The sequence below is a fragment of the Tachyglossus aculeatus genome, chromosome 1 (assembly GCF_015852505.1).
Source record: "Tachyglossus aculeatus isolate mTacAcu1 chromosome 1, mTacAcu1.pri, whole genome shotgun sequence".
Classification (NCBI taxonomy): Eukaryota; Metazoa; Chordata; class Mammalia; order Monotremata; family Tachyglossidae; genus Tachyglossus; species Tachyglossus aculeatus.
In genome coordinates this window covers 40,542,181-40,564,461 of record NC_052066.1, presented here as the reverse complement: position 1 = coordinate 40,564,461, position 22,281 = coordinate 40,542,181, and the positions used below count along the sequence as shown (strand labels likewise).

Genomic DNA, 22,281 nt, shown 5'->3' with positions numbered 1-22,281 from the left:
CCTCCTCGTTCAGTCTCTCATCCTATCCCAACTGGATTACTGCATCAGCCTCCTCTCTGATCTCCCATCCTCGTGTCTCTCCCCACTTCAATCTATACTTCATGCTGCTGCCCGGATCGTCTTTGTCCAGAAACGCTCTGGGCATGTTACTCCCCTCCTCAAAAATCTCCAGTGGCTACCAATCAACCTACGCATCAGGCAAAAACTCCTCACCCTGGGCTTCAAGGCTCTCCTCAACTCGCCCCCGCCTACCTCACCTCCCTTCTCTCCTTCTCCAGCCCAGCCCGCACCCTCTGCTCCTCTATCGCTAATGTCCTCACCGTGCCTCGTTCTCGCCTGTCCCGCCGTCGACCCCCGGCCCACGTCATCCCCCTGGCCTGGAATGCCCTCCCTCCCCACATCCACCAAGCTAGCTCTCTTCCTCCCTTCAAAGCCCTACTGAGAGCTCACCTCCTCCAGGAGGCCTTCCCAGACTGAGCCATCTCCTTCCTCTCCCCCTCCTGCCCTTCCCCATCCCCCTGCCTTACCTCCTTCCCCTCCCCACAGCACCTGTTTATATGTATATGTTTGTACATATTTATTACTCCATTTATTTATTTTACTTGTACATATTTATTCTATTTTATTTTGTTAATATGTTTTGTTTTGTTCTCTGTCTCCCCCTTCTAGACTGTAAGCCCGCTGTTGGGTAGGGACCGTCTCTATATGTTGCCAACTTGTACTTCCCAAGCGCTTAGTACAGTGCTCTGCACACAGTAAGCACTCAATAAATACGATTGAATGAATTAATGAATTAATGTCCAACCTGATGAACCTGTATTTACTCCAGCACTTAGAACAGTGCCTGGCACATAGCAAGCACTTAAATATCATCATCATCATCAATCGTATTTATTGAGCGCTTACTATGTGCAGAGCACTGTACTAAGCGCTTGGGAAGTACAAATTGGCAACATATAGAGACAGTCCCTACCCAACAGTGGGCTCACAGTCTAAAAGGGGGAGACAGAGAACAAAACCAAACATACTGGTGAATCACAGGGAAACAAGAATGCTGGGGTGGGAGTCTGTTTAAATGGGAAGGTGTTTATCTGGACTGGAGGGCAAACTGGGGAGAATGGATCTAAGAAGAACACCAGGTGAGGGAAAGATCAAAGTGATATGAAGTTCTGCTAGGATTAAATGATTCAAAGATGAGCTAGAGAGGGGAGTCCAGCTAGAAGCAAAGAGATGAGAGGCAGGAAAAGGAGATGGGGCAGAAAGGGTTCAGTATGTAAAACCTAGTTTGGGATGGAAATGTGGTGCCCAGCTTAGCTGGGTATCTGCCTCTGTCTGAAGCAACCTGGACAGGCTGGGACTAGCTGAAGTTTGGTACAGCGGGGTTCTACCCAACCAAAAAATAATACTCTAGGTCCCATTCATTTTGGGAGTGAACTTTGGTAACTTTGAGGGTCAAGGAATGGTAATTTACCAAATAGCACCTTCATGGTTTGTTAGAGGTAATTATCCATTGTCCCGAAAAAATCTAAAACCTCTTAAGAGTTTGCAATGAATTCTATCATTCTTTATGGTACTTGTTCTGTGCTTGCTATGTGCCAAGGGTTGTATTATGCACTAGGGTAGTTACAAGATAATCAAGTTGGATATTCCCAACACAGGGCTCACAATCTTAATCTCCATTTTAAAGATGAAGTAACTGAAGCCCAGGGAAGTTAAAGTGATGTCCCCAAGGTCACACAACAGACAAGTGGAAGATACAGGACTAGAACCCAGGTCTTCTGACTCCAAGGCCCTTTCTATTTGAAAAGTTCAATAACATCAATTTAAAAAGAGGGATTTAGTAAACTGTTTATTAAAGCACTTAGTACAGTGCTCTGCACACAGTAAGCGCTCAATAAATACGACAGTTAATGAATATGGTAAATAGAATTATCTAAAGGTATCGAGGCATTCTGCATTCCAAAAAAGGCAGTATTCCAAATGTTATGTATCCTGCAGTTTGTGAAGAGTTTATTCAGGCATATGGCATTAGTACCTACTGGTTAAACACTATATTACCTGTCCCAGTTGTAAAGATTAATGTTAATCTGGATGGCTTGATAAATGAGGCCGGACTGCAGAAGGACTGTTTCGGCTTCTTGTATATTGCCACTAAACATCAGTATGTGGGCCATTTTCGACTCTTTGGAAGGAAGGTCTTTTATAGAATTGATGTACTGAACCTTATCAATCTACGAAAGAGGAATAAATGGTTGAAGAAGAAAATGAGACCAACAGCATTTCAAACCAGAGTAAGGCATCCAGGAAGATATCATTTACTTACTTCACCAATTGATGCATAAGCAATTTCTGCTGTAGTCATGTCCTTGTGAGCAACTGCCATAGCAGCCAGGCAAGCCCATAGTGTTTGCTCCTGTAAGAGAGATACATTTACTGTCCATAACCTCTTGCTTTGAAATACGCAGTGTGGCCTAGTGGAAAGAGCGTGAGCCCGGGAGTCAGAGGACTTGGGTTCAAAATCTTCAAAATCCCAGCTCCACCACTTACAACATGTGTGAGAGCTTAGGCAATTCACTTAACTTTTCCGGGCCTCAGTTCCCTCATCTGCAAAATGGCGATTAAATACCTGTTCTCCCTCCTAACGTGAGCCCCATGTGGGACCTGATTATCTGTATATACTCCAGCGCTTAGTACAGTACTTAGCGCATAGTAAGGGCTTAACAAGTACCATGACAAGTATTATTATTATTATATATAGGAAGAACATGATATTGTTTAATACCAAGTAATCATTGCAAAACTGTCTTTCTGATGATTTTGCCCTTGAAAACCTTCTTTTCGTCACCCAAAACTGAACATCAACCAATCGATCAATGGTATCTGTTGAATGCTTACTTTGTGCAGAGCGCTGTACTAAGTGCTTGGGAAAACACAAGACAACGGAGTTAGTAGGCATGTTCCCAGTCCCGACCTAGCAAAAAGGATTTGCACAAAAACATTTTAGATAAAAGGATTAATGAAAAGGATAGAAAATTGGAGAGAAAAAGACAAAGAAGTGCAATAAAGGTTAGTCAGCCAAGTCACGGTCAGTTTTGGGATAAGAGTGGTGCACTTTCAAATACTGCACAGGTCAGATTGAAAGCTGGCAAGGGAACTGCAAGGAAGGAAAGGAAAGGAAAAGAAAAACTACTTGTCCCCAGAAGCAAAAGGTCTTATTGCTTACATTTCCTAAAGATCATTGGGGCTTCTCAAGGGTGCATGTGCCTTCACCTCTGGGGTGGAGTTACACCTTATTTACAAATGTTATGATCAACCAATCAATAGTATTCATTGAGCGCTTACTATGCGTAGAGCACTAATGTACTAAGTGCCTGGGAGAGTACAACAGAATTAGCAGGCACATTCCCTGCCCAAAATGAGCTCACATTCTGGGGTGGGGGAGGCAGACATTAGTACGAATAAGTAATTTATAATATCTGATTTACAGATATGTACATAAATCCTGCGGGGTTAGGGGTGGGGAGATGACCAAGTGTCTAAAGGTGCATAGATGACGCGGAAGGGAAAGCGAGCCAGGAAAACGAGGGCTTAATCAGGGAAGGCCTCTTGGAGGAGACGTGACCTTAACAATACTTTAAAGGTGCAGAGAGTGGTGGTCTGATGTAGCAGCATGGGGTAGTGGATAGAGCATGGGCCTGGGAATCACAAGGTCATGGGTTCTAATCCCGGCTCCACCACTTGTCGGCTTGGGCAAGTCAATTCACTTGTCTGGTCCTCAGTTACCTCATCTGTAAAATGGGGATTGAGACTGTGAGCCCCACATGGGACAGGGACTGTGTCCAACCCGATTTCCTTGTATCCACCCCAGCACTTAGCACAGTGCCTGGCACATAGGAAGCGCTTAACAAATACCATCATCATCATATGAAGGGGAAGGGAGTTCCAGCCTAGGGGGATGATGGAGCTTTGAAGGTGGAAAATGATTTGAAGGAGGAGAATGAATTACATGACTTCAAGATTTCATTATACTGCATGCTTATGTTTCACCGTCACTGTCCTCTCCCATGCACTCAGTACGGTGTTCTGCACGCATAATCAATAAATAATATTGATGGATTTACTACTTGACAGAGCAATAAACTGCTATGGACTGGCAATGTGAAGAAGGCTGGGGTTAGCAATCAACTTGCACTTGCGATACCTTCCGGGCAAACGGGGCTCTAAGAAGCAGCAGGGCCCAGTGGATAGTCAGAAGGACCTGAGTTTTAATTCCAGCTCCGTTACTTGTCTGCTGCGTAACTTTGGGCAAGTTACTTAACTTCTCTGAGCCTCAGTTACCTCATTTGTAAAATGGGGATGAAGACTGTGAGCCCTACACAGGACAATCTGATTACCTTGTATCTACCCCAGCGCTTAGAACAATGCTTGGTACATAGTAGGCGCTTAACAAATACCAACATTATTATTATTACTACTACTTAACCTCTCTGTGCCTCAGTTACCTCATCTGTAAAATGGGGAATGTCCTCTCAGGGTGCACCTGAAGAGTTTATAGTACTCTACCAGTTTCGACTACAGGAGGGAGAGTCAAGCAGAGGCCTACCCATTCCATTCCTAGCTTGGGCAGTGGCTAGCAAGTGGAGGGCAATCTGCTACAAGTCAAAACTCACCTGTGCTGGGCAGAAGCAGCATGGGAGAGAGTCGAGGGCGGAGACTCAAGCTTACTGCACTGAAGGAGGCAAATGGTAAACCACTTCTGTATTTTTAGCAAGAAAACTATATGGATATACTACCAGAATGACTGCAGATGGAGATGGGACATTCCGGGAGAGAGGTGTCCATAGCATCACTATAGGTCGGATACGACCCGACAGCATTAGACGAGACAAAAAGGGGGAATAAGATTGTGAGCCCCATGTGGGACAGAGACTGTGTCCAACCTGATAAGCTTGTATCTAACCCAGCACTTAGTACAGTGCCTGGCACTCAGTAAGCACTTATTAAATACCAAAAAAAAAGAATGTTGTCACTGAACAAATCTGCTGAATAGTATATTGCCCAAGGATGCCAGGCTATAAAAAGGGTTAGAAAAAAAACAAGGGAAGGTGATGTGTTCTTTACGAGGGTCAAACACAGAGTCTGGTACCAAGACATTATTACAGGACGTAAAGATTCAGAACAAACTGAAGGCAAGTAGGACCACGTAGCATCCAATCCTCCTTATGGCCGAGGGAACCTTACATACTGCAGACATCACATTCAACTTCTACAGCAGTTCTTTCACCTGTGCATACTACTTAACACCAAGTGACGAAACAGGAACATAAACAAAAATGAGCTCCTAAATGCAGTCAGGCCACCAGCATCAAAGAAGTAATGCTTATTCTCTCAGTCACATTAGATGGAACAGGTTTTCCAAACCCTGACTCTATGATGAGCTAAAAAAAAAAAAAAGGGCAACGGTAGAAACGGTGGATAGAAGACACACTGAAGCAAAACCATCCCGACTGGATTACTGCATCAGCCTCCTCTCTGATCTCCCATCTGTCTCTCCCTACTTCAGTCTATACTTCACGCTGCTGCCCGGATCATCTTTGTGCAGAAACGCTCTGGGCATGTTACTCCCCTCCTCAAAAATCTCCAGTGGCTGACTGTCAACCTATGCACCACACAAAAACTCCTCACCCTCGGCTTCAAGGCTGTCCATCACCTCAACCCCTCCTACCTCACCTCCCTTCTCTCCTTCTACAGCCCAGCCCGCACCCTCCGCTCCTCTGTCGCTAACCTCCTCACTGTACCTTGTTCTCACCTGTCCCGCTGTTGAACCCTGGCCCACGTCCTCCCCCTGGCCTGGAACACCCTCTCTCCACACATCCGCCAAGCTAGCTCTCTTCCTCCCTTCAAAGCCCTACTGAGAGCTCACCTCCTCCACGAGGCCTTCCCAGACTGAGCCCCCTTTTTCCTCTCCTCCTCCCCACCCCCCCGCCCTACCTCCTTCTCCTCCCCACAGCACTTGTATATATTTGTACAGATTTATTACTCTATTTATTTTACTTGTACATATTTACTACTGTATTTATTTTGTTAATGATGTGCATACAGCTGTAATTCTATTTATTCTGATGGTTTTGACACCTGTCTACATGTTTTCTTTTGTTGTCTGTCTCCCCCTTCAAGACTGTGAGCCCATTGTTGGGTAGGGACCATCTCCAATTGTTGCCGACTTGTACCTCCCAAGCGCTTAGTCCAGTACTCCGCACACAATAAGTGCTCAATCAATACGACTGACTGACTGAATAACCTGGCAAACTTGTATGACCCCAACACTTAGAACAGTGCTTGAGGCATAGTAAATGCTTCACAAATACCATAAAAAAACACATCATAAGAGTGGATGTTATTTAATTCCAGTATGTTGTTTTATTTCCTTTTAAGCAGCCTGGTGCCACCTCCGTAAAACCTCAGGAAGGCTGTGGTGGCTGCAGTTGTGACCATGGACTCTGAACCGTGAGGGGCCTGAAATTCTGCTCCTCACACCACAGTACCCTCTTAATCCTTGTTTTTGTCTCTGATATAGTGTTTTGTTTCTTCTCTCCTTATTTGTCTGTGGTCAACACTCTCTCCTCATTTTTTATTTTTAGATTATGGGTCCCCTAAGGGCCAGGGCCCATGTCTAATTCTCAAGTGTGTACTCTTTCCCAGACCACAGAAGCACTTAATATATATTATTTCTACGATGACCGCTATGGTTATAACCTTGTTTTCCTTTCTGCTTCCATGATTCATCAGTAGTTTTTGTTTCCCCCATTAGACTGTATGCTCCTTGAGGCCACAGAATGTTTGTGTTGTATCTCTTGCACTCTTCAAAGCAGTTAGTACAGTGCTTAGCACTCTGGAGGTGCTCGATAAAAATACTACTCATGGAGTGCCAGTTGGAAGACAGCTGAAAAGCCTGGTCATCCTGGCATATTATTGGAAATCATAATAAAAATAACTGTGGTATTTGTTAAGCCCTTACTAGGTGCCAAGAACTGGGCTAAGCGCTGGGGTAGATAAAATTCAGTTACGGTTCCATTGGACCAGAGCTTTTGGTAGGATAGTTATACCAAAAAGAAGAAACAAAAACAATTTCCAGCACTGTGGGTAACAAATGGAACAATGAAGGAACACGCAATCTTTACAACTACTAGTAATAATAATGGCATTTATTAAGCGCTTACTATGTGCCACACACTGTACTAGGTGCAAGGGTGGATACAAGCAAATTGGGTTGGACACAGTCCCACGTGGGGCTCAGAGTCTCAATCCGTATTTTACAGATGAGGGAACTGAGGTAACAGACACAAGACACACATTCTGTGGCTTCACGGAGCTTACTGTCCGATGGGGGAAACACAAACTATTGATGAATCATGGAAGCATGAGGCAGAGAAGTGAAGTGATTTGACTAAGGTCACAAAGCAGACAAGTTTTACATACGCACAATACAGAAGGGACTGCCAGTCAATGAGTAGCCTCGTCAGCCACGTCCAAACAAATTTATAAAATCACCCTGTCAACAGTGATATATACATCCCTAAACCTTGGGATGAGCACCCAGAAAATCAACCACAGTATGAGACGGGGAAAACCTGAAAATCACAGGTGTCAGCTAGCTTAGAAGCAGTTTGATGAAGATTTTTAAAGATAATGCAGCTTAACAAAGCAACACAGTCTCAGAGCACCTTCACAGGTCTCGGCTAGTTCAGATGTAGTTTGATGAAGACTTTTTAAAGATAATTTACCTTAACAAAGCGGCACAGTCTCACAGCATCTTCCCACTTGGAACCGCTGACGTATTCGTGAAGAATTGCTGGATACGGTGATACGCTGATATGAATGAGTGAGCCATCAGCTCGTCTTATAGTTACTTGATTGCCAACAAAACACACAATATGGGGATTCCTACTGAAATCACTGTTCCAAAAAAAATTTAAACAAAATGAATTGGTGAGTTGTTTTAAACTGAAAATGCACAATGAAATTTAAAAAGAATCTGGTCCCAGCTCCAACTCTGTCCTAAGGCTACAAGTGAAGCTGTCTTCCAGGTTGACTTGAGGCCTTTATTGCCACTACATGTTCTCCCACTGCACATAGTACGGCCTGCAAAATGGACAAATTAATAATAATAATAATAATTATGGTATTTGTAAAGTGCTTACTATGTGCCAAACATTGTTCTAAGTGCTGGGGTAGATACAACATTATCAGGTTGGACACAGTCCTTGTCCCATATAGGGCTCACAGTCTTAATCCCCATTTTACAGACGAGGTAACTGAGGCCCAGAGAAGTTAACGGACTTGCCCAAGGTCAACAGCAGACCTTGAAGCTGGGTGAAGCTGGGATTAGAGCCCAGAACAATCTAGCCTCCTCTCTCAAGTGAAAAAAATTATGAAGAATAAATCTGACTGACTAAAACGTTCAGGGATTTGGATTTAAAACATCCCTCTCCCTTCTCCATCACCTATACATTTGGATCGGTCTCCTTTAGGCATTTGATATTTACCCCACTCTCAGCCCCACTGCACTTGTGTAGACATCCATACTTTATTTATGTAAATGTCTATCTCCCCCTCCAGACTGTCTTGTCTTATGCTGTCGAGTCACCTCCAACCCATAGCGACACCGTAATAATAATAATAAATAATAATAATAATAATAATAATGATGAGTTAAGCGCTTACTATGTGCAAAGCACTGTTCTAAGTGCCGGGGAGGTTACAAGGTGATCAGGTTGTCCCACGGGGGGTTCACAGTTTTAATCCCCAGACTGAGCCCCCTTTTTCCCAGACTGAGCCCCCTCTTTCCTCTCCTCCTCCCCATCCCCCAGCCCTACCTCCTTCCCCTCCCCGCAGCACCTGTATATATGTTTGTCCAGATTTATTACTCTATTTATTTTACCTGTACATATTTACTACTCTATTAATTTTGCTAATGATGTGCATTTAGCTTCAATTCTATTTGTTCTGACGACTTGACACCTGTCCACATGTTTTGTTTTGTTGTCTGTCTCCCCCTTCCAGACCGTGAGCCCGTTGTTGGGTAGGGACCGTCTCTATATGTTGCCGATCTGGACTTCCTAAGCGCTCAGCACAGTGCTCTGTGCACAGTAAGCGCTCAATAAATACGACTGAATGAATGAATAAAAGGTGATCAGGTTGTCCCACGTGGGGCTCACAGTCTTCACCCCCATTTTACAGATGAGGTAACCGAGGCACAGAGAAGTGAAGTGACTTGCCCAAAGTCACACGGCTGACAAGGATTAGAACGTATGACCTCTGACTCCCAAGCCCGGGCTTTTTCCACTGAGCCACGCTGCTTCCCTGGACACATCTCTCCCAGAACAGCCCGCTCTCCATCTGCAATAGTTCTGGTAGCGTTTCCATAGAGTTTGCTTGGTCAAAATGCGGAAGTGGTTTACCATTAGCTCCTTCTGTGCAGTAAATTTGAGTTTCTGCCCTCAATTCTCTCCCAAACAGCTGCTGCCCAACATAGGGAAGTTTTGACTTGTAGCAGATGGCCTTCCACTCACTCTGGCCAAGCTAGGAATGGAATGGGTAAGGCCTCTGCTTGACTCTCCTTCCCGTACTCGAGACTGGTAAAGTACTGGAAACTCTGCATGTGTGACCCTGAAAGGTGCCGGACTGTCTACCAACTCTATATTGCTTTGTACTCTCTCAGGAGCTTAATACAGCAGTGCTCTCTCTGCACACAGGAAGCACTCAATAAATACGACTCACTGACAGAACTACAAGTCAGTAGTTGAAAATTGATTTATTCCGAGAAACAAAAAAATTGCATGGAGCTGAGAGGTTTTGCTTCTTAATAGAATCATTGTACTTTACTAAGTAAAACCTCAATTTTTTGGTGTGTGAATGTAAACCGTTCAAGTGTAGAATTGGTGAAAAGCTAGTTTTTGTGAAGGACAGATATATTTATTGGAAATGTATAGGCTGTCATCAAAAATACTGATAGTCACTTGATATTAACACAATCTTCAGCCCCACAGTACTTATATACATACACATCATCATCATCAATCGTATTTATTGAGTGCTATGTGCAGAGCACTGTACTAAGCGCTTGGGAAGTACAAATTGGCAACATATAGAGACAGTCCCTACCCAACAGTGGGCTCACAGTCTACACATGATTTATTTATATTAATGTCTGTTTCCCTCTCTGGACTATGAATTCATTGTGGACAGGGAACACGCCTACCAACTTGTACTTTCCCAAGCTCTTAGTACAGTGCACTGCGTGTAGTAAATGCTCAATAAATACGATTGATATGCTAAACAAAGAGATATTACCTTGCATCTCTTTCATACAGCGTTTTGGGCAGAATATCTCTGTCCACATAAACTGTATTAGGATAGTACCAAACCGTAAAGCGGGTGTCTTGAAGACCACAAAGGATGTTGCACGTATCACTCCAGGCCAAAGTATGCACCATTGTACCTTCGATTAAAAAGATAATAATAAAGTTAATACTTCAAAAAAATGACTACTTGGTAATATTGTGCACTAATATATCAATTGAAATAAATTGCCCAATTCTTTCCTAAGGCTTTGGTGTTAGTTTCTTCATTTATCCTACTGGGCAATGAAGGCCAGATGTTGTTCTCCTCCCCCATTTCATCTGTTGCCCTGACCTTCACTTCCACAGTGCCTCTAATCCCCGGGCTAATCCCGAGCCTCGCTCATGGACTCTCTAAGAGTCCAGGCTGCCAATGGATCCTATCCCCGCTTCCCTCTCTCCTCCATCTGACTTGGCCCTACCTTTCTTCAGAGAAGCAGCATGGCTCAGTGGAAAGACCACGGGCTTTGGAATCAGAGGTCATGGGTTCAAATCCCAGCTCTGCCACTTAGCCATGTGACTTCGGGCAAGTCACTTAACTTCTCTGAGCCTCAGTTCCCTCATCTGTAAAATGGGGATGAAAACTGTGAGCCCCCCCATTGGACAACCTGATCACCTTGTAACCTCCCCAGTGCTTAGAACGTGCTTTGCACATAGTAAGCGTTAAAAAATGCCATCATTATTATTACTATTATTCAGTCCCTTCCAAATCGGCTGTCATTGGACCCATCCCCACTTCTCTCCACCCCACCTAGCTGTGATTTAATCTCTTTCCAGCCCACCCTTACCTCATTCAACTCTCTCTTGGCAAATTTATGAGCTCACAACAATGATCCCAGCAATAAACTGAACTATGAGCTTGAGTTAGTAAAGACAGGAGGCAGGAAGGTCAGCAAGAAGGCTGATGAAATCTCATTTTGGGCAGGGATCACGTCTACCAATTCTGTTGAATTGTTCTCTCCCAAATGCTGTGTACAGTACTCAGTAAGTACTCAATCAACACGATTGATTGATTCAATCTAGCCCTCCCCTCTCTCTGTTGGTGGTCACTATAGCCACAGTAGCCATGGCTAGCAATACTGCTAAAGCTACTTGATTTATAACTCCTCCTGGAAACATGGTCCCCACTCAGGAGGCTAGCCTCCTCCCTGCTGGCAACACACTTCATGTTGACCTCCCCAATACTTGCCCGAAGAATAAACAATAATTCCATTATTCAAACCCAAAAGGCCATTGGAAATACCTGATTCTATATGCATTCAGACTCTCAAACATTAAGCCAATTCTTAAAGACATGCAGGTTCACCTACATATTTACAAATGTGTGTGTGTGTGTGTGTGTTTATATATAATATGAATGAATACATATATTCATTCATTCAACTGTATTTATTGAGTGCATACTGTGTGCAGAGCACTGTACTAAATGCTTGGGAAGTACAAGTCAGTAACATATAGAGACGGTTCCTACCACACATCAATAATTTTTAAAAATGGCATTTGTTACGTCCTTCAAAGCACTGTACTATGTGCTGGGGTAGATACTAACTAATCAGGTTGGATGCAGTGCCTGTCCCTTATAGGGCTCATGGTCTTAATCCCCATTATACAGATAATGGAGGTAACTGAGGCCCAGAAAAGTTAAGTTAGTTGAAAGTTAGAGAAGCAGTGTGGCTCAGTGGAAAGAGCCCGGGCTTTGGAGTCAGAGGTTGCGGGTTCAAATTCCGGCTCCACCAACTGTCAGCTGTGTGACTTTGGGCAAGTCACTTCACTTCTCTGGGCCTCAGTTCCCTCATCTGTAAAATGGGGATGAAGACTGTGAGCCCCCCGTGGGACAACCTGATCACCTTGTAACCCCCCAGCGCTTAGAACAGTGCTTTGCATATAGTAAGCGCTTAATAAATGCTATCATTATTATTATTATTATTATTAAGTGATTTGCCCAAGGTCACACAGCAGACAGGTAGTGGAGATGGAATTAGAACCCAAGTCTTCTAATAATAATGGTATTTACTAAGTGCTTACTATGTGCCAAGCACTGTTCAAGTGCTGGGGTGTATACAAGCTAATCGAGTTGGACACAGTCCCTGTCCCACATGGGGCTCACAATCTCAATCCTCATTTTACAGATGACGTAACTGAGGCACAGAGAAGTGAAGTGACTTGCCCAAGGTCACACAGTGGACAAGTGGTGGAGTCGGGATTAGAACCCATGACCTTCTGACTGCTAGGCCTACGCTCTTTCCACTATGCTCCTCTTGTAAAAATCTACATGTACATATAATCATGGATTTGATCCTAAAATGAATGGAAAATAGAAGAAAATGATGAAGCAAAACTGAGAAGTAATTAGAGAGAATAGAGCAAGTAAAATGAGAGAGAAGAAAAAAAGAATGAGAGTTCATAGGTTGGTGAATGAGATGGTGTGTGTAAGATTAAATATGTATACGAGATCGGGCGAAAATGGAATCGGTCAGATAAAGAATGGGAAGGCTAGGTAGGTGTCTAAGTATTTAGGGCTCATTATGGGTGGTCTGAGTTATGACCAAAAGGCTGGCATAATGGGAAGAGCCCAGGACTGTGGGTCAGGAGACCTGGCTTCTGTCAGCTCTGCCACTTGCCAGCTGTGTGACCTTTGTTAAGCCACATAACTTCTCTGTGCCAATGTTTCCTCATCTATAAAATGGACAGAACCTCATTCATTCCTTTGACTGTATTTATTGAGCACTCAATGTATGCAGAGCACTGTACTAAGCACTTGGAAAGTACAAATACAGCAATAAAGAGAGACAATCCCTGCCCATAACAGGATCACAGTCTAGAGGTGGGGAGACATCAAAACAAGTAAACAGGCATCAATATAAACAAGCAGAATTATAGATATATACATATATACATAAGTGCTGTGGGGTGGCGGGGGGGGGGGGAGAGGAGAAGAGAGCAAGTCGAGGTGACGCAGAAGGGAGTGGGAACTGAGGAAAAGGGGGTTTAGTTTGGGAAGGCCTCTTGGGGGAGGTGAGCCTTCAGTAGGGCTTTGAAGGGGGGAAAAGTGATTGGGGGATTTAACTGTGAGCTCTGGATGATGCGGGGACTTTCTCCCATTTGATAATCTCAAGCGTTTGGCACACAGAAAGAGCTTTATACTACTACTACTATTATTATTATTAAGTTGTTGAAAATTATTGTATGTTTTCTAACAATTCTGCCTTTGAAAAGACTCATCAAAGTGTGAAACAATTTTTTCTAACAGGGAAAAGTCAGTTTCTCTCAGCTTCCTTTTCTAAAGGAAGTGAAGCCCCAAAGAACGTGATCTCATCATCTAGTTGCCAGTTAAAGAAACAATGGTTGCAGGAGTTTTTTATCCCAAAAGAGTCGGAAAAGACAGTCAGAGAAAGTACGACTGCAATCAGCATCCATAAGTGAAATGAAATGTGTAGGCCTTTGGCACATCACCCAAATCAACAGGGCAAGTCCAATACGCCTAAAGCTGATCCTGAGAATTCAGTCATGTCAGAAGCAGAAGAGGTAATATACGGAAATGCTCTCCATTGCCATTATACTATATGTTAAGATATTATTACTCTATTTAATATGTATTATTACCAAGTTTTATAATTTTTTCTTCCTTGCCAAATCGCTTAACTGAAGTAATATATAGATCTCTGTTTTTATCAATAAAAGCAATTTTTCTCTCACTGGTAAGTCCTCTTTGGTCCAGGGCAATCTCCATAATTTCATTCTACAATATAAAAGAAAAATACTGACGTGACAATTAACATTTATTTTTCCACACAAAAATGCAAATCTCTCCATAACATTGCTTCCTATAAACACAATTTCCTCTTCTCTATAGTCCTTTTAGTGTCTGTCTTTCTCACTACACTGAAAGTTCCTTGAAGGCAGGGATCATGTCTACTAACTCCATTTTTCTTTCCCAGATGCAGGATAAAATGTTCTTTACCCTCAATGGCCTTTACTCCATTCTACTCCTCCTTGACTGAATTTCAGCTACCTTGAACACTGCGGACTACTTCCATTCCTCTGGAAACATTTAACTTTGGCTTCACTGAGGCTGTCCTCTCCTAGTTCTCCTCCTATCACTCGGGTCACCATTAGCCTCTGTCACAGGCTCCTTCTCCTCTACCTCCCACTTCTTACTGTGGGGGTACCCCAAGGCTCAGTATGGGTCACCTTTAATTCTCTATCTACACCACTCTCAGAGAACTCATCTGCTCCCATGGCTACTACCACTACTACTACTACCTCTAAGCAGATGATTCCCAAATCTCTCTCTTCAGCCCTGACCTCCTTGCTTCTCCTTGGTCCCATATTCCCTCCTGCCTTCAGAACATCTCTAGTTAGACGTCCTGCTGACACCTCAAACTTTAGATATCCAAAACAGAACATCTCATTTCCCACCCAGACCCTGTCGTCCTCCTGTCTTTCCCATCACTCAGCATTGGTAGGCTACAATATTGTAGATGAATGGCTGATCAAAATGTCATATTCTGCTAATGAATATATTTTCCAGATAAAAAATGTACCTGATGACTAAACGTTCCACACGGTATAGTGCATACCCTTTTGAGAGACAAAATATGATCAGGGCAGCTTCGATTTCTAAATTAAAAATGAGATATAATTTGGATTTCTTTAATTTCCTCCTAAGCACCCAAAGCACTTTCCCATTTCTTATATCTTTTTATCTTTACAATATAACTTGTGATACACAAATATTATTATGACTCTCATTTTATATATGAACAATTCTAGTATACACAGAATGTCACCAGTTCAATTTAGTAGCAGAACTGAGCCAAAAACCTGGATTTCCTGGCTCTTAAACTGTTTTTTTCTCTCCATGACTTCCTGATACTATGCTCCTAATTACTGGATAATATCTACTATTTAAATGCTTAAGACCCAATAAGAAAACAGAAAGGTTACTGAATTCATTACCTTATGTGAAATAAGCTTTCCGTCACCTAATGGCTTCCCAGTCAAGGTCTCAAATAAGAAGATGACTTTAAAAAGAAAGATGAAAGGTATTGTCAATTATTTTACTTCCTTGGCTTAAAAATGTCAGGGGATTTGACTGTCACTCTTTGGGTCAAAATTTATTGGGTAAGATCTTTCTGAATAAGATACTCATGGCATAAGTAAAGAATGTGGTGCGACACTACCTCTTTTTCAGTCACTCTCATCATCATCATCATCATGACCAATGGTATTTACTGAGCGCTTACTATGTGCAGAGGTCTGTACTAAATGCTGAAGAGAGTACATTACAACAGAGTTGGCAGATGCATTCCCTGCCCACAACATTGTTTGTCAGATATGAGATAATAAATGAGATAATAATAAATAAATAAATAAATGATAAATAAATGAGATAATAATGAGATAATAAATCTCATTATTATTATATGAGGAGGGAGGGTGGTCCAGGCCAGAGGTGGGACGTGGGTGAGAGGTCAGCAGCGAGAGAGAAAGAGATTGAGGTGCAGTGAGAAGGTTAGCATTACAGGAACAAAGTGTGCGGGCTGGATTGTAGTCAGAGAGTAGCGAGGTAAGGTAGGAGGGGGCAAAGTGATTGAGTACTTCCAAATCAATGGTGAGGAGTTTCTGTTTGATGCAGAGGAGGATGGGAAACCATTGGAGTTTCTTGAGGAGTGGTAGAAAAATGATCCAGGCAGCAGAGTGAAGTATGGACTGGAGTGGGGAGAGACAGGAGGCAGAGAGGTCGGCCAGTAGACTGACTCAGTAATCAAGATGGGCTAGAATAAGTGGATTAATGTGGTGGCAGTTTGGATGGAGAGGAAAGGGCAGATTTTAGTGATGGTATAACAGACAGGATTTAGTGATGGACTGAATACGTGGGTTGAATGAGAGAGAGAATGTGTCTCACGTTAATACAGTTACTTAGCCTCGATTACTACACCAGCCTCCTTGCTGACCTCCCAGCCTCCTGTCTCTCCCTACTCCAGTCCATACGTCACGCTTGCTGCCCAGACCATATTTCTACAGAAACATTCAGGACATGTTTCTCCATTCCTCAAGAAACTCCAGTGGTTGCCCATCCTCCTCCTCTTCTCCCATTCCCTTCTGCAACACCCAGGCTTGCTCCCTTTGTTCTTCCCCCATCCCAACCCCACAGAACTTATGTACATATCTGTAATTTGTTTATTTGTATTGATATCTGTCCCCCCCCCACCCCCTTTAGATCCTGAGCTTGTCGTGGGCAGGGAATGCATCTATTTATTGTCGTATTGTACTCTCCCAAGCACTTAGGACAGTGCTCTGCACAAGGTAAGGGCTCAATAAATACGACTGAATGAATGAATGAATGAATGAATGAATTTCACTTTTCTGGGCCTCAGTTACCTCATCTGAAAAATGGAGATTGAGACTATCCCTATGTGGGATAGGGACTGTGTCCAACCCAATTTCCTTGTATCCACCCCACGGCTTAGTATAGTGCCTGTCACACAGTAAGCACTTAACAAATGCCATTATTACTATTATGCCCTTATAAACTCACCTCAGCCCCACAGCACTTATGCACAGGTCCTTATAATGTACAATTTCCCCTAGCTATAATTCATTTTAATGTCTTCCCTGCTGCCACTGTAGACTGTAAGCTCCTTGTGGGCAAGGACTGCAACTACCAATGCTATTCTACTACACTTTCCAAGCACTTAGCACAGTACTCTGCATACAGTAAGTAATCAATAAATACCACTGACAGTTCTATGTTTGTGAAGGGTGGCTTTCCACCTCAGATTTTAGAGCTCTGACTCTGTTGGATGCTGTTGAAACCATCTGCTCTCCGATTAGAAGCGCAACTGCTGCAGCCCCAGGTATCGTTCAGTGCTCAGAACAGTGCCAGAGCTTAGAACAGTGCTTTGCACATAGTAAGCACTTAACAAACACCATCATTATTATTATTATTGCTGCTTTACGGGCCACTTCAACCAGATGCTGCCAACGCAGACTGCCAGGGCTGTTACCTGCCCTTAAGCCTCCAAAAATGACTTGCGGGATTGGTTCCAAATCCATATCAGGTCTAAAGAACCCTCACGGAGGGAGTTTAGTCCTTTGGGCTTCTTTTGGGGTTCCAATTAGAGTCCCTGGAGACTTTCCAATTACTTTACCCTTTTTGTGGGGGGCCACACACCTTTGAGACTGAGCAGCGGAGGCTGAGAAATCCCATCGTTGTGGTTGTGGAATGCCCCTCCAGGCTACATTTTCTCTTGGGGTAAGCCAACTGAGGCTACACCAAGGTACTTCCATCTCCTCTTGGGTTATGTTGAATCTACCCCAGTGTGCAGTAAAGTGCTTGGCATACAATAAGTGTTTAACAAATAACCACTTTGAAGGGACCACTCCTGCAGTTGCAACTACAAAATGTTTGCTGAAGCGACAATTACCTCACACTTCATAATTAATCAATCAGCGGTTTTTATTGAGCGTTTACTGGGTGAAGAGCACTGTAGCCAGCACTTAGGAGGATACAATGTAACACAGTTGGTAGACATGCTTTCTCCCCACAAGGAGCTTATAGTCTATAGTCTACAGACAAGACATTGATAAATACAACTACAGATGTGTACATAAAGGCTGAGAGTGGGGTAAATAAAGAGTAAAAATCAGAGTGCAAGGGTGATGCAGAAAGGAGAGGGAGTAAGGAAAATAAGGGCTTAGTCAGGGAAGGCCTCTTGGAGGAGATGGGATTTTTAATAAGCCTTTGAAGGTGGAGACAGTGATCTTCTGTTGGACTTTAGACTGTGAGCCCACTGTTGGGTAGGGACTGTCTCTATATGTTGCCAACTTGTACTTCCCTAGCGCTTAGTACAGTGCTCTGCACACAGTAAGCGCTCAATAAATACGATTGATGATGATATGATGGGGGAGAGTCAGGTCAGAGGCCGGATGTTGGCAAGGGCTCAGTGGTGAGATAGATGAGGTTGAGATACAGTGAGGAGAGTATCAGAGGAGCAAAGTGAGCATGCTGGGTTGTAGTAGTAAACGATGATGATGATGATGGTATTTGTTAAGTGCTTACTATGTGCCAAGCACTGTTCTAAGCACTAGGGTAGATACAAGAAATCAGGTTGCCCCACATGGGGCTCACAGTCTTCATCCCCATTTTACAGATGAGGGAACTGAGGCACAGAGAAGTTAAGTGACTTGCCCAAGGTCACACAGAAGGCAAGTGGCCGAGCCAGGATTAGAACCCATGACCTCTGGCTCCCAAGCCCTTGCTCTCTCCACTAAGCCACACTGCTTCTCAATAGGAAATCAATAAGCTAGAAATCAATAGGATAGTAGGAAATCAACAAGGTAAGATAGGAAGGGGCAAGGTGACTGAGTACTTAACAACTTACAATTTACAACAAGTGTTAAACTTCCAAGTGAATCTTTGCAGAAATTAAGGCTTTTTAATGGCAATATTAAATGGCAATTTTTTGAAAACTTATTAGCCACGAGAAAATCACAAAAAATACATACTTTTTTCATCAGCTTTGTCTTTTATGGCTATTGTATCATTACTCAGAGACACAGTTTGGGCATTCAGGATATCTGTTCTCATTCCTGGAAATTTTGGAGAAGAAATCAACCGCCCTTCATAAGAATATAAATGAATGCCTCCAGCATCTACCAGAAGAAAATGCCTACCAAATAAAAATGAACAATCAATATTAAAACTAAACACACCAATACAATGCATTTTCAGTGACCTCCAGGATCAAAAATGATCATGTAATGATCCCCTACTTCCTCTTGCAATCAATCAATCAATCAATCGTATTTATTGAGCGCTTACTATGTGCAGAGCACTGTACTAAGCGCTTGCACCATATAAGTACTATCTGTGGGTCTTTGGTGGGGTGGGGCAGTCAGTTCCATATGAAACCCAGGTTATAGTGAAAGTGTACTGCGCTGCTAATAGATTGGTCTTCTGCACTGTATATCAGTATCTTCCAGTGACAGAAAATCAGAAAATGCTGAGCTTTTGCAATCGATTCAGGAAAGGACAGATACTATTTCTATGTTACCAAGCATATTTAATGATCCCATGTGCAATTATTAGAGCTGGAGGGCACCGAATGAGTTTCAGCAAGCTGTTGATGGTCACACTTGTAAAACAACATATCGATAAAATTGTTAGAACATTTATTGTACAATGGACTCTTGTCACTTCCACACTAATGAAAAACTCATAAACATGGTAATAATTCTGCTGTTTATCCCAAAGTTACTTTAGCTATTAAGATCATTATGCCACACTTAGAATTGTAGTAAAATTGAGTGAATGATAAAACTAAACAAGGATGTGAGTATTTTTACATGGTTGGACACAGAGGAACCAAATGGACAGTTGGACGTAACCCCGACACCAAGTTTCGCCTGCATCAGCTATACAAGGACATAGTTTTTGTTTGTTTTTTTGGTTCGTTTTTTTTATGGCATTTGTTAGGCACTGACTATATAGCAGGCACTATATACAGTAGTGTTCTTACTTCCTCTTTCATATTTTCAATTCTTCTCTAGAGTGTCTAGTTCTCAGAGCAACTTCACTTCTGTAAACAATCTAATCAAGATGGACACCGTCTATGTCCCACATGGGGCTCACAGACTTAATCCCCATTTTGCAGATGAGGTATCAAAGGCGCAAAGAAGTGAAAAGACTTGCCCAAGGTCACACAGCAGACAAGTGGTGGAGCTAGGATTAGAATCCACGTCTTTCTGGATTGGCAGCTATTTCAAAGAATAATAACAATTGTGATACTTGTTAAGTACTTACTATGTGCCAGGCATTGTGAGTTGGGTGAATAATGAGAATTGTAGAATTTGTTATACTGTACTCTCTCAAGTGCTTAATACAGTGCTCTGCACACAGTAAGCGCTCAATAAATATGATTGAATGAATGATACTATGCTCTGGGGTGGATACAAGCAAATCGGGTAGGACACAGTCTCTGTTCCTCGTGGTGCTCAGTCTCAATCCCCATTTGACAGATGAGGTAACTGAGGCACAGACAAGTGAAGTGACTTGCCCAAGGCCACACAGCAGACAAGTGGCACAGGCAGGATCAGAACCCATGACCTTCTGACTCCCAAGTCCGTGCTCTAGCCACTATACAATGCTGCTTCACCCTGTAACCATTTTCCATTTCTTCTACCAATATTCATGAATAGGAATACCTTTGGATGAAAGACAACAATAATAACATTTATATGTATTTACCATGTGCGCTGTACCATATTGAGTGCTGGGGAGAACACATGGACTTTTATCAGATTGGGTCCCTGGCTTATAAGGGGTTCACAATCTAAAGAGGGTTGGGTGAGGAGGACAGTTACACAGAGAGGGACAGGGAGAAGGAGAGAGGGAGAGAGACAGGCTGAGCAACAGTCAAACCTCCAACGACTTTGGGTTTCCGAGAATCCGTACTAAGTTTATTGCGATAGCATACAGCACTGTATACCCTCTTATAAAATAATCACAGTCCGTTAGGCTTTCAGGGGATGGTCCTCAGTTTCCTCATCTGCCCACAGCTCAAGGCAAGGTAAATCAGCCACAACTTTCCTAATGTTCTAGATGTTCGGAAGTTAAGGTCCCATTCTCCTGATGCTTCTTCAGGTCTTTACCATAGTAGGGTAGGGTCTCCCCCTTCTAGACTGTGAGCCCGCTGTTGGGTAGGGACCGTCTCTATATGTTGCCGACTAGTACTTCCCAAGCACTTAGTACAGTGCACTGCACATAGTAAGCGCTCAATAAATACGATTGAATGAATGAATGAATGAATGGAAGGATGGAGGTGGGAGGGTGCGGAGGAGTTGCCCATGAAAGTATTTTCTCTCAACTCGATTTTGAGGCACTATGGAAACCACCCATCTTGTGCCCTTGCTGACTTTTTTCACTCTGCACTGTCTCTCCTGCACAGAAAGAGAAGTGAAGTTGCTCTGAGAACTAGACACTCTGGAGAAGCCCTGGCAATATGGAGGAGAAAGACAGTACTGTATTCTTCAAGGAGCCTGGCCTTCCTCTTCCAGTTAGGTCATCTCCTAAAACCGCTCCACCAGATCCTTAAATCTTAGAGACCCAAAGGGACCACCCCCGGCCCCCCAAGACTGTAAGCTTTCAGTGGGCAGAGAATGTGCCTACCAACTTTGTTGTACTGTACAACAGAGCTCAGTACAGTACAGTACTTAAGAGAAGCAGCGTGGCTCAGTGGAAAGAGCATGGGCTTTGGAGTCAGAGGTCATGAGTTCAAACCCCAGCTCCGCCAACTGTCAGCTGTGTGACTGTGGGCAAATGCCATTATTAATTCAAATCCCGGCTCCACCAATTGTCAGCTGTGTGACTTTGGGCAAGTCACTTCACTTCTCTGGGCCTCAGTTCCCTCATCTGTCAAATGGGGATGAAGACTGTGAGCCCCCCGTGGGACACCCTGATCACCCTGTAACCTCCCCAGCGCTTAGAACAGTGCTTTGCACGTAGTAAGCGCTTAATAAATGCCATTATCAATCAATTTAATTCAGTCAAGTCACTTAACTTCTCTGGGCCTCAGTTACCTCATCTGTAAAATGGGGATCATGACTGTGAGCCCCCGTGGGACAACCTGATCACCTTGTAACCTCCCCAGTGCTTAGAACAGTGCGTTGCCCATAGTAAGCGCTTAATAAATGCCATCATTATTATTGTTATTACTACTCTGCACACAGGACACACTCAATAAATACCACTGATTGATTCAGAAATGGAACTAAATTAGGTTAATTCACCAATCAAGCATCAGTTTGGTTACCGTTGCTCTAGATTATAAGATCCTCACTCGTCTGCCACCACACCCCCAGTTTGGAGCTTCACTCT

The 22,281-nt window shown here is 43.2% G+C and overlaps 1 protein-coding gene and 1 non-coding gene across 4 annotated transcripts in view; one reads left to right on the top strand and one right to left on the bottom strand.

Annotated features, from left to right (window-relative positions):
- The window catches only part of IFT80 (intraflagellar transport 80), a 184,130-nt gene that overhangs the window by 26,233 nt on the left and 135,616 nt on the right, over positions 1 to 22,281 (bottom strand). For all 3 annotated transcript variants that reach the window (XM_038749271.1, XM_038749279.1, XM_038749289.1), the window contains 7 exons: positions 18,912 to 19,075; positions 15,360 to 15,424; positions 14,004 to 14,139; positions 10,354 to 10,501; positions 7,785 to 7,956; positions 2,324 to 2,413; positions 2,059 to 2,231 (listed from right to left, as the gene is read on the bottom strand). In XM_038749271.1, the coding sequence (XP_038605199.1) occupies positions 2,059 to 2,231; positions 2,324 to 2,413; positions 7,785 to 7,956; positions 10,354 to 10,501; positions 14,004 to 14,139; positions 15,360 to 15,424; positions 18,912 to 19,075 (948 nt within the window). The remainder of the gene's footprint in view (positions 1 to 2,058; positions 2,232 to 2,323; positions 2,414 to 7,784; positions 7,957 to 10,353; positions 10,502 to 14,003; positions 14,140 to 15,359; positions 15,425 to 18,911; positions 19,076 to 22,281) is intronic.
- On the top strand, positions 4,524 to 4,660 carry LOC119933852. Its single transcript, XR_005452726.1, has one exon. It is a non-coding gene; the product is annotated as a small nucleolar RNA SNORA7 (small nucleolar RNA).